The sequence below is a fragment of the Canis lupus genome, chromosome 7, assembly GCF_003254725.2.
Source record: "Canis lupus dingo isolate Sandy chromosome 7, ASM325472v2, whole genome shotgun sequence".
NCBI lineage: Eukaryota > Metazoa > Chordata > Mammalia > Carnivora > Canidae > Canis > Canis lupus.
Genome location: NC_064249.1, coordinates 29,077,379 through 29,090,302, shown reverse-complemented (window position 1 = coordinate 29,090,302; position 12,924 = coordinate 29,077,379). Strand labels below are relative to the sequence as shown.

Sequence of the window (12,924 nt, the reverse complement as noted above, 5' to 3'; positions counted from 1 at the left end):
ATGCATAAATGGATAAAGAGGTGGTATCTTTAAACAGTGAAATACTACTATGTTGTAAGAAAGAATGAGATCTTGTCATTTGTGACAACATGGATGGATCTAGAAGGCATAATACCAAGTGAAATAAGTCAGAGAAAGACAAATACCATATGATTTCACTTATATGTGGAATCTGAAAAACAAAATAAACAAAAAACAAACACAGTCTTAAATCAGAGAATAGGGATCCATGGGTGGTTCAGTGGTTGAGAATCTGCCTTCAGCTCAGGTCATGATCCCGGGGTCCTGGGATCAAGTCTTGCATGGGGCTCCCTGCAGAAAGTCTGCTTCTCCCTCTGCCTATGTCTCTCCCTCTCTCTCTGTTTCTCATGAATAAATAAATAAAATCTTTATAAACAAACAAGTAAACAAATCAGAGAATAGACTGGTGGTTGCCAGAGGGTTGTGGGCTTGAGGAAGGACAAAAAAAGAGTGGGGGGAAGTAAAAAGTATAAGTTTCCAGTTATAAAATAAGTCATGGAGATGAAATGTATAGTGGAGGGAATATAGTCAATAATATTGTAATAAGGTCAAATGGTGAACAGATGGTAACTGATCTTAGTGTGGGGAGCACTGAGCAATATATAGATTGTTAAATCCATATGTGTACATTGAATCTAATATGACATATGGTAATTATACTTCAATAAAAAATAAAATGGGATCAATCATATTAAATATAATCTTTTAATCCTTATCCATAAGGCTTATTACTTTTCAGATTGAAAAGATAACCAAGGCAAAGGAAGCTGGAGCTGAGGCTGTATTTGAGAAAGGGAGGGACCTATAAACCTGAAAATCCCCTGCGTGGAATGTGATTTCAGTCATCATAATGATGGCCTGGATATTATAATATTAATGGATATAAAAATTTCCATGAAGTAAACAGTTATTATGACTGTTGGGAATAAGTTATTCTAGCATTTTATAAATAGAGATCCATTATCACCATGAAAAAAAAAACTAAATTCCTACCTATGCTAAATGAGGGAAATATTAGGATTCCTTTCTTACTGAGATAATGTGCAGACTATCTGGGGTAAAAGTAATCAAAGTAATCTAGCAAGGAACATGATCTCTACACATTATAGGACATAAGAGGGAACATGAAATTTTAGTCCAAGATTCCTTTATCTGAGAAAATACCAATTTTTTACTGGGCCATAAAGAATTAGAATTTTATAGCCTAATGCCTATTATATTTTCAAGATACTTTTAAGGTTAATGTAGAGACCTCTGAAACACTATGTTTGAGAGGATGAAAACTCTCTGCAAACCATCAGCTTTCTGCATACACATAGCTCAGGTTTTAGCAGCATACAGTCGGCAGTGAAAGAAGCAGTAGACTTTTTTGACAACTGGTAAATGGAGGGAGTAGTGGGATGTGACACTTGAAAGTGGGGCTCACCTCATCAGGGTGTGACATTTCAGCCATATGGAAAGAGAAGGGGGATGGAGGTACACTGTCCTCATTCATGATATGCTCCCCCACATGTTTACTTAATAGACATTGACTAAAAGCCCACAGTATACTAGGCAGGGGCTAGAGATTCAAAAGTCCAAGAGGTCCAGACCATCAAGGGAGACTAGAAGGAAAAAAAGATATGGCTTGGACCCCTGCACACCTGTGCATCACAGGCCCATGTTAAGGGGTGAGTGTAAATTTGAAGAATTTGTCTTCAGCTGTAAGAGACCCAAGGCCTCTGTCCTTGTCAGCCCTGGAATGCATTACTTCATTAAAGAGTGTGTGTGCACACACACACATAGACACATACACCCAGGCCTCTAGTCATTCCCTGAAAGGGCATATGGTAGCCTCAACACTGAGACATCCACCAAGAAATCCAGGTAATCAACCAGGTCATGACTGGCTCCTTCCCAAGAGGCCACAGACTTCCCCATTCGGAAGCTTGCTCTCCCTGGAAGTATAATAACACTTGGCTGCAGCTGGACCCATTGAGAGAGGCTTCCAATTCCAAGATCCCTTCCAATTTCAGAGGCTGCTGCTGTTTCCAGTTCTAGGTCCTGGATGCAAATAACCTCTTTGCTGGCCTCCTGACAGGGTCTGTTTTCCTCAAAAGCAGAACCATGGCCAACTTTTCCACAAAAGGTACAAAGGTCAGTAATTTCCAAATGCTAGTTTAATTATTATCTGTATCAGAATCACCTGCAACATAAACTGTCCCCTGCCCCCGCTCCAGAAACAAAAACAAAAACTCCACAGATACAAGAAGCTCATCCCAAACCTACTTAACCAGAATCTTTTGTGATACAACTCCAGGCTTATGTAGTTTTAAAAACTCCGTATTATATACCTAAAACTAATATAACACTGTCAATTTACTGGAATAAAAAACAAAACACAAAACCTCCGTTGGTGATGTTGATGCTTGCTACTGGCTGGGAACCACTGCCTTAGGGGTATCAGATTCACCTGGAGGGCTTTGTAAAGCAGATTCCTGGGGCCAAAGTTTCATTTCCATCGATTTCTCAGGTGATGCAGCTGATGTAGGTGATGGTCAGGGGAGGACTCTTGAGAACTACCATAATGGGGAACAGCAGGGGCCAGTTCTAGTGGAAACCTGGTCCCTAGCTCAATACCTGTTATTCTTGTTGACCATTTGTGGCAGATGCTGCTCTTCCCCGGTGCGCACTCTCCTTCTTTCTTCCAACAGAAGCTTGACTTTGTTGGAGGTAGCCATGTTCTCACTGCTCTCTATATTTACCAGCTCCCATTGAAGAAAGGAGTGGCCACTGGACTAAGTTCTAGCAAATAAATCAGAAGCAGAATTTTCTGGGTAGGGCTCCTGGAATATTTCCTTAAGGTGTGCAGAAAAGAGGATGCTGACTGAGCTGGTGTTTTCCACCTTCTGGCCCTTGCTCTTCCCCATCTTCATGCCTGGATCACAGAAGTGATAAATGTGGCTCCAACAACCACGTGGGAGACCACACAGCAAAAGGCATAGGCTAAGAACATCTGTGAGGAACAAGAAGGTAGAGCCTGGTTTCTAGGTTGTGGAGTTGCTCTACCAGGTTCAGACCACCTACATTCCAGCCTCTAACTACAGAAAAACAACTACTAACTTATAACACCCCATCCACCAAGATGGAGGCCATCTGGTCACCTATTTCCCCCATTTCCGGGGTTCCCCTTTCCTTTCTCTCACTATTCTTGCCCCCTCCAGCCCCTCAGTCTCAAAGTAAACACCCCTCACACTTGAACTTATCTGGACCTCCCAGCCTGAAGTGAAACCTGGATACTCCTGAAGGCATCACTTCTTTGGAGTCTTGGGTGAAGTTTCTCTGACCAGGATTGGAGAAGCAGTGCTTTCCTTTTTCCCTCATGTAGGACCTGGACTCTGAGCCTCTGCCACCTGGCCAGATCCTCTCTTCTCCTCCTTTTGCTGTCATACCTCAGGTTCACCATCTCTACTTTGCTGAAAACTTCAGGCTTTGGATCACCATTTTCTTCTCCACTCTGCCTCCCAGCCAGGATCCCCAGTGACTTTAGCTTCACTCAGTGCTGAAGGCTCCACATCTCTGGTGGCTTCTGCTCCATGCTGGTCTCCTCTTCCATGGCCACACTTTGAACCTCATCATCACTATGAAAAGCTCCTCCTCTGAAATTTTAAATTAAGGCGAGTCTATTCTGACTGCAGCTCCTGCCCTCAAGTGTTCCAGAACCTCTGTCCCTGAAGAATATCTGCCCCTTCTCTGAGGCTCTAGGTCCCTTTTGATCTAGGTCTCCTTTGATTCTAGCACCTCCTCCCATCACATCTTCCCTTATTTATAACTGCAAGCACTTTTGCTAACATCCCCAATGATCCTGCCTCATGCACCTACTGGCAAAAGCCTCATCCCTGTTCATTTCAACTGTACCTAAGAAAAACAATAAATTCATGATACAAATAGTATCTCAAATCAATTGAATCCTAAATATCACCCAGAAATCTATAGGTTGTGATCAGCTCATTCTCCATGGCTGTTTCAAAACTTCTCCACTATCCCTTATTCAAACTCCTGGTGACAGATGTTTTGAAACTTAGAATAGTAATATGTTATATGTGCTACACATTATATAGAAGCCACTGAATATAGATGGTCTACATATTTTATATTATACCAGGAGTCTGGGGAGTTTTCCATATGTAATCTGATACATTAATACTTCTACAGCAGTGTGGACAGTCACACTAAGTGGGTTGTGGAAAAAATATATGTAAGATCCGGTTAGGCTTTGCTACCAAATTTATGAAAGAACTTTGGTTTTCAGAAATTTTGGTATCATAGATAATTATGGTAGTCTCCATTATCTTCACTTTGGAGATAGGAGTTATTCTTGTTTCATTGCCATAGGTTACCCTTTACATCCAATTAATCTCTGAGGCTGTCAGTTCTACCCTCCTAAACATCTTTTGAAGCTTACCGCTTCTGGCTCTTCCTACTGCCACATCCCCTCAGGCTACCTGAATCTTCCCCTAAATTACCTTAACCGCCTTCTACCTGGTCTCCCTCCCTCCAGACGGACCTCCTCCCCCTACCATCCCATGTTTGATCTGTTCTCCATCCTGCAGCCAGAGTGATCCCTGTAACACAAACATGATTGTGCTAATCCCCTCTGTATGATACTTTTATGGATCCCTGTTGCTGTCTGGATGAAGTTCAGATGTTTTAACATAACTTTACAAGGCCCTTGATGACTTTCCTAGCCTTATCTGTTGTCATTTTCCACCTCAAGGTCAAAGTCTCAGCCTTACTAAACTATTTTTAAATCCCTTAGAGAAAGCTACTTGCTCTTGTCTTTGGACAAGCTGTTCCCTCTTTGACAATGTACTAGTAAAAATCACAACTCCTCTTTTGAGATACAAACTAAAACTAAAGATAAATTATGAAAGTCAGTGTGTGCAGAGACCCATTCTAACCACAGCCAAGAAATCCAGGCCTGTCCAATCATCTAACTCCTACACCTATGTTTATTTCTGGTTAATGGTTGATTTTTTTTTCCAGAGTATGCTAGAACAAAAAAAAAAAAAAAAAAACAATCCAGAAATAATTATGTATCTAGTTTCAGATTTGTTTTGACTGGCTATTTATACATACAATGAAATATTTTTAAAAACTTTTAAAAAGATTATTTATTTTAGAGAGAAATAGCATGCACGCTATGCAGAGGGAGAGGGTGAGAGAATCTCAAGGAGCTGAGTGTGAAACCTGATGTGAGGCTTGATCTCATGGTCCTGAGATTCATGACTGGAGCTGAAATCAAAAGTCTAACACTCAGCCAACTGAGCCACACTGGCACCCCTATTTTATAAGCTTTAAAAATTTTTATTTTATAACCACAAATTGATATAACCAATTTGCAGAATATTCGGAAAACAAAAACAGAGGCAAGATCCTTATTTTCATGATTCTAAAAAACAATTACTATCTTCTAAAAGGTAAACTCCACGAGCGAGGGCTGCATGTATCCTGTTTACTGCTGTGTCCACAGTGCTGTTTTTAATTTTTTTAAATAAATATCTGAATGAATGACTGATATATCATTTTGGTGTACAGAATTCAAAATTCAAACACATTTATATTTTCTACTGTATACCTATTTGTCAACTTTGAGAACTTCAATTTCAGCACATGTAAACTGTGGTTGTTCCTGCGAAGATAATCAGAAAACAACAGTTCTGGAAACTGACTACAGAAGTAACATGAGCAGCACAGATGCTTCGGGAAAGATAAAGGATAAAGTAAAACTGAAGAAGAATCATCAGGGATGCTCCTGAGTGGAGTGCCTCAGGCTAAGTGAGCAGAGGGGAGGCATACACAAGGTTGGGTCATAAAATCAAACAGGCATCACACAGCTTCATGGACAATGGGAAGCCAACAAATGACTCCTTGTGTAAGCAACATATGCCGTTTAGCAAAATCGGTGTGTCAGTATCTTGTTAGAAATGTACGCAGAAACCATCAGGAAAGTTTCTGATGAGCAGAGATGAATCTCTGCTGGTTATTGTCAAAAGTGTCAAGGTCTCGAAAGTCCAGGAAAATCTGAAGAAAGCTCTCCGTTGAAAGAAACTAAGCAGAGAACTAAATGCAATGAGTGATTCTGACCTGAATTCTTTTGCTACTAAAACATATTATTGAGACAATGGGACAGATTTGAATGGGGTTTAAAGATTAAATGGTAGCAATGTATCAATGTTAATTTCCTAACTTGGATGCTTTTAATGTAGTTATGTAGGAAAATGCCCTTTTATGTTAAAAAAATGCACACTAAAGTATTCAGAGATATGGGCATTATGTTGGCAGCTTAAACCTAAATGTTCATGAAAAAAATTTTTTTGTACTGCACTTGAACTTTTCTGTAAGTTTGAAATTATTTCAAAAGAAAAATAATTAGAATCTCTAAGGGTAGATCTGGGCATCAGTATTTTAAAAATGGTCTAGGTGATTCTGATGTGCAAGGAAGGTTGGAATCGACTGCTGTAGGTCTCCACCATCATTATTTAGAAAAAAAGTTACATACTTCTGCACAGAGTACATGAACCATAATTTATTTCACCAAACGCTTTTCCCTCTTTTTCTTCAAAATGATTTATGGAAGAGCTTTTATATGCTAGGCAAGACAGATTCTCTTCCCTGTGAGTACTCAGTCTTATGGGGACATATATATAAGCAAACAGACAATGGGCTATAATAATAATAATATAATTGCATCATTTGTCAAGCAATTACTCTGTGCTAGGCACTATGCTATCTGATATGGCAGGTACTGCTATTATCTTCATTTTATGGAATGAGGAAACCTAGCTTGATGAAATGAGTAACTTGCCCCAGGCACAGAGCTATGTCAGCTCCTGACTACACTACTATGTTAGAGGGAAGCAAAATGCTATGAAAACACACATATGAAAGGACCTCTGATGTAGACAACAGGTATTAAGAAAGCCTTCTCAGAGGAGGGACCATCAGATATAGTTTTGGACATGCATGTTATTTCTGATTTTAATTACCACAAATGTTCCTTCAGTGAACATCTGTGCAGATAACTTTCCATTTCATAGTCCTGCTGCCACCTCCTCCTTTGGCCAGCATCAAAGAATTCTGGACAAATGGGAAAAACCTCATGGCTTTCAGTATCTGTTACCATGTAGCTGTCACCAGAATATGAGGGTATGTGTTTAATAGCAGCCTTACCAGCAATGAACAGCAACACTTTAAAAATTCTTTTCACCTAATAAAAAACTAGCATTTCTTTGATTACTAGTTTAGCTATACACTTTGCCATTAATGCTTTCTTTGAAGCTCAAATTTAAGATCTTTAGAGTTACTTCCAATGAAGTGTCAGGAACATTATCAGTGAAATGATATCATAGAATATCTCACACCACAGATGCTGTCATTTATTTCTACAACCACAAAAATGCCTTTGTCACAATTAGAAGAATCCAAATAAATCAGATTCTATATTCATGCTAAGATCCATGACCTCTGAAACTTATTGTGAGTTCAATGAGGACAGGAGAAATGTCTCATTTTATTCTGAAATCCTATCACAATGTCAGCAAGTAATACATACTACAATCGTTTGCTACAAGAATAGTAAGTGCATAAAATAAATGGGGACAAAATATGAATTGAAACCATACCTTCTAAGGTCTACACTTATGACACAAATAAACTTAGCTCAGTAAACATCACATGGGGAAAAGATTAAGCAGAAGTAACATTTTCCCATTTCCCTGGCTCCTATAGGGAGCCTATTATTCCAGTGTGTTAACGACATTTCTGGTTTGTGCCTTTTGTCCTAGATTCTTGCCTGGTGGGATCTGCCTTTCAAAAAGGTCCTGGATTAGACAATACATTCTATGGTCACCCTACATCTAAAGGATGTTCTCTTGATGAATAGCAGCATAAAGTGCTTTCCTGATCACAGAGCTTGTCCATTTCACCCTGAATTTCACTCTGAAGACTTATGAACAGATAATTACTCTGGCTTCTAGGTGTTTTTATAATACTTTACCATTTAAAGCCAAGTAACAATCCACAAACAGTTAATCCCTAACTGGGAGAACATCTCTTGGTTATATTAGCATTCTTTATCCTGTTTTGCTGATAAAAGTGAGGCATGGAAAGAAAAAATGACTTATCCAAGGTCACATCAAGTATGAATCACCAGCCACATGACAGGAGGCTGCTAGAGCTCCAACTTCTGGCTTTTGATTAATTTTCTAAACCACACAGTCATTAACTTACAGTTAAATCTCCTATGCAGTTAGGCTAGAAAATGGGTTTGTAAACTGCAGGCAGTATTAATCCATTTCAAACTGTACAAGCAGCATCATGGGCATACCTTGATAATATTTTTTAAATTTTAAATGGGCATAAATTTCATGATTAATATTTCAGTTTCACTGAACAACAATCTGTATTCAAAGCTAGTCTACAGATCCTAAAATATCAAAAGATAAAGAGAATATTTATAAAACAGATGAAAATTTCCAATAAACATGTAATGCTTTGGGCAATTAATTAAAAAGGAAGTTACATTTTTCCATTTCATAAGTATGTCAAAATTTCATACCAGGGTGCATTGTTCAGATAAGATTACATTAACATGTAATTGCATGTTTATCACATTAACATCCTGTATTATAGCAGAAAATCTTAATGGAGTTAACAAAGTCATTGTCTATAGCAACAAAATCAAACTCTGATGGGAATAAATTTAATATAGTATGTTCAAGACCTCTATGAATAAAGACTCTACTACTTGCATAAAAGAAGAGGCATACTATAAATACAGTTGAAAATTCACAATTATAGATAAGTCAATATGAGATATTAACTTATAAACATATTATAACGTTAGTCAACGTCCCATTTGCATCTTGAGGATAAAGAACTTGGTAAACTCATGCAAAGTTCATGTGGAGGAATAAATTTAAAAGAATAACCAGGAAAATTTTTCAAAGTATAAATAAAGTACAACATTAAAAAAAGTATTTTGCTGGCATAGACCAATGGAATAAAATCAAAAGCTCAGAAACAGGCATAGATGTAGACAAGTATTTAATAAATGAGAAGTAACAATGAAAATACAGAAGGATTTAATGATGTTATGACAGCTGACTGGTCCAGACCTCACACTATATGTCAAATTCTAGGTGGATTGAATGTTTCAATGTAAGAAAATGAAAGTAAAATGTGAGGGAAGGCCTTTCTATGTATAACTTCAAAGGCAGAAAAAAATGACTGATAAATTTGACATAAAACATAGGTAATATTCTCTAAAAACATAGGCAATATTCTCTAAAATAAATAGTACTGAGGATATCAATCATCTTTCTATCATTATGCTACAATCACTTTATCGTGTGTCTTTTCAGTTCAATTCCTTTTGACATACAAAAATTAAAAAACTGTAAAAAGTTAAAAAAAAAAACCACCTCTATTTTTCTTTAAAATCTCACTGCTTTTGGCCTAGAAAGGACTTTTTAAAAACCACACCAGACTGGGGCACCTGGGTGGTTCAGTTGGTTAAGCGTCTGACTCTTGATTTTAGCTCAGGTCTTGATCTCAAGGATGTGCGTTCAAGCCCTACATTGGGCTACAATGATGGGTGTAGAGTCTACTTAAAGATAAAAAGCAGAAAAAATAAAAATAAAAAAATAAAAAAAAAATAAAAAGCAGGGGTAACCCGGGTGGCTCAGCGGTTTAGAACTGCCTTCGGCCCAAGGCAAGGTCCTGGAGACCCGGGATCAAGTCCCACGTCGGGCTCCCTGGATGGGGCCTGCTTCTCCCTCTGCCTGTGTCTCTCATGAATAAATAAAATAAAATCTTTAAAAAATAATAATAATAATAAAGCAAAAAACCAAACAAGAATAATTTTCACTAATATTTTCTTTTTTAAAGATTTTATTTATTTATTCATGAGAGACACACAGAGAGAGAGAGAGAGAGAGAGAGAGAGAAGCAGAGACACAGGCAGAGGGAGAAGCAGGCCCCATGCAGGAAGCCCGACGTGGGACTCGATCACGGGTCTCCAGGATCAGGCCCTGGGCTGAAGGTAGATGCTCAACCGCTGAGACACCCAGGCGTCCCATCACTAATATTTCCTTATAATTTTTTCATTGTTTCCTATAATGTTAATAACACAGATGAGGGTCAAAATATGGCTCTGTCCCATATGAGTGGTTTGAGGAAATTACTTAACCTGAGTTTGAATTTATTTTCCTGAAAAAATGGACATCATAATACCAACCTATCAGAGTTGCTTTGGAGAGTAAAAGAATTACTTTATACAAAGCATTTATCTATCATGCTAGAAACCAGCATACAAAGAGTCAATAAATAGTAACTATTTCTTTTAATGTTATCACACATCATATTGGACTTCTTGATTTCACGGACATATTTTTATGACTAAAAACTTATGGCAATAGTATTTCTACCTGTTTTTTAAAACAAATTTCATATTATTTAATTAATGCTGTAGCTTTTCATTTTCTAAATTATTTTTAAATGTATGCATTAAAATATTTGAATATATATATGCCAATCACAGAAATACCTTAATTCTTTGAAGACTAGTTATATGCAGCATCCTACAATGTGGTCATTTAAAGCTGCAGTCTGAAGTCTTCAGATGGCCAAATAATAGTATAATCCAAGAATATTAAAAGGTTTCTTATACACAGGAACAGCTGAGACTATGAATTTGAAATACAAATAGGATATTGAGCCTTCTTTATCTTACCTCTAAGAGGCCATCATCCGGTAGATCAGTACAGTGAACGGCATTCTGGATCTTAGTTTTACCAAAGATTGCTCTGAGGGTTCCAGGGCGTAAATGCCGGGCAATTTCCTAGAAAATACACATTTACATATAAGGTTGGTCACTCAGTATTAACAAGAAAAACACCAGTTATCTGAAACACTTGAATTACCTGTTTATGAAATCATGTATACATTGATGGCACTGACTTTTTTCTGGAAATATTGTGTATGTATGAAAACTTTGAAGAATGAAACATTTCAGTTCACTCATAAAGCTTTTTCTGTGGCCTGATATAAAGTCCAGAGGGCAACAATAATTATATCTCTTTTTAACAACAGTTTATGGAAATCACATAAAATACGAACCTAGTTCATTACTGTGAAAAACCTGAATCCAAACAACTTAATTTAAAATGAGCTAGTTTGGGATCCCTGGGTGGCGCAGCGGTTTGGCGCCTGCCTTTGGCCCAGGGCACGATCCTGGAGACCCGGGATCGAATCCCACGTCAGGCTCCCAGTGCATGGAGCCTGCTTCTCCCTCTGCCTGTGTCTCTGCCTCTCTCTCTCTCTCTGCGTGACTATCATAAATAAATAAAAAATTAAAAAAAAATTAAAAATAAATTAAAAATAAAAAATAAAATGAGCTAGTTTAATAGCACTGCTTTCAAAAGATTTTTCAAAATGTTCCAGTTGTATCAGCTTAGCACTAGCTCACATTAGGGGAAAGAATGGTTACAAATAACTCAAAACTGAGAGTAAAAGTAACAAGAGGTTAAAAAAATTAAAGATGGGGGAGTATTAATGACTTACTTATTAGTCTTTTTTTTACATTCTTTTTTTTTTAAGATTTTATTTATTTATTTATTCATGAGAGACACAGAGAGAGGCAGAGACACAGGCAGAGGGAAAAGCTGGCTCCATGCAGGGAGCCCAATGTGGGACTCGATCCCAGGACCACAGGATCACACCCTGAGCCAAAGGCAGATGCTAAACTACTGAGCCACCCAGGCATCCCGTTGAGCCACCCAGGAGTCCCCTTTTTTTAAAATTTTAAGTGAAACATTTCCAAAACTTCAAATTTTGACATATACACACAAAAAGGGTATCTAATTTTTATGATTTTTTTTAAAAGGAACAAATAACCTGTGTGCCCACTATTTAGCTGAAAAGTGCCCTGTATAGGACTTCAGCCTGACTTCATGCTATCCCACTCCAACCTCTACCCAGTGGTACCCGTTACTCTCAATTTTATTTAAAAATTCCTTTGTTTCGTTTGGTTTTCAAAACACTGTTTTTCAGATTTGTTCATGTTGTTGTGTAGTTCATTTGTTTTTATTACTATAAAATTCATATTTTATCCATTTTCCTGTTAATGGACATTCAACTAATTTTTTCTCTCCCCTCCTTGCTTTTGACATGCACACACACAATCACACACAACTCTGTGTGTAGTATGGCACTCTTATATGTAGTATGGTGCATGTATGCAAGAGTTTTGTTTGGGTTAGGGCCCAGACATACTCAGTACTGCCAAACCATTTTCTTAAGTGGCTGTAACAATTCGCCTCAATCATTAGTGCACCAAGAATTCCCACCACACACATTAAAAATCAACATTTGATATTGGCTGACTTTTTAATTCTGCTATCGTGGTGGGTGTGGAATGGTGTCTCACTCTGTTCATACTTCCCTGATTACTAAAGATGGCTAGTGTCCTTTCATACACATCCACTTTTGTGAAATGCTTATTCTTATCTTTTCTCCATGTTCCTACTGGCTTTTATTTTCATTCCTTTTGATTATTATTCTTGTATCCTGAATTCTATTTTTTGTCACTTTTTTGTGAGGCAAATATCTTTTCCCTGTCTGAAGCTTGTCTTTGGGTTTTCTTTAGTAGGATTTTTATGAACAAAATTACTAAATTTTAATGAAATTAAATTTATCAATATTCTCATTTATGATTTGTTGTTTCTGAAGGAATCATTCCCTACTCCAATACCATAAGGATACTCTTCTCTATTGTCTTCTAAAATCTTTAAGTTTTGCCTTCCACTTGAAGTTCTTGATCCATCTACAATTGACTCTTGGCTATGATGTGAGGGGGATAAC

The 12,924-nt window shown here is 37.7% G+C and overlaps 1 protein-coding gene and 1 long non-coding RNA gene across 21 annotated transcripts in view; one reads left to right on the top strand and one right to left on the bottom strand.

Annotated features, from left to right (window-relative positions):
* NME7 (NME/NM23 family member 7) overlaps nt 1-12,924 on the bottom strand; it is a 262,510-nt gene that overhangs the window by 43,769 nt on the left and 205,817 nt on the right. For all 7 annotated transcript variants that reach the window (XR_004817624.2, XR_004817626.2, XR_004817625.2 and 4 more), the window contains one exon: nt 10,796-10,903. Coding sequence is in view for 2 of the 7 variants with exons in the window: in XM_035719366.2 (XP_035575259.1) it covers nt 10,796-10,903 (108 nt within the window). In the remaining 5 variants the exon portion in view is untranslated. Of the gene's footprint in view, nt 1-10,795; nt 10,904-12,924 lie in introns of those variants that run through there.
* Nucleotides 1-12,924, top strand: part of LOC112648672 (uncharacterized) — a 54,931-nt gene that overhangs the window by 33,470 nt on the left and 8,537 nt on the right. The window lies entirely within an intron of this gene.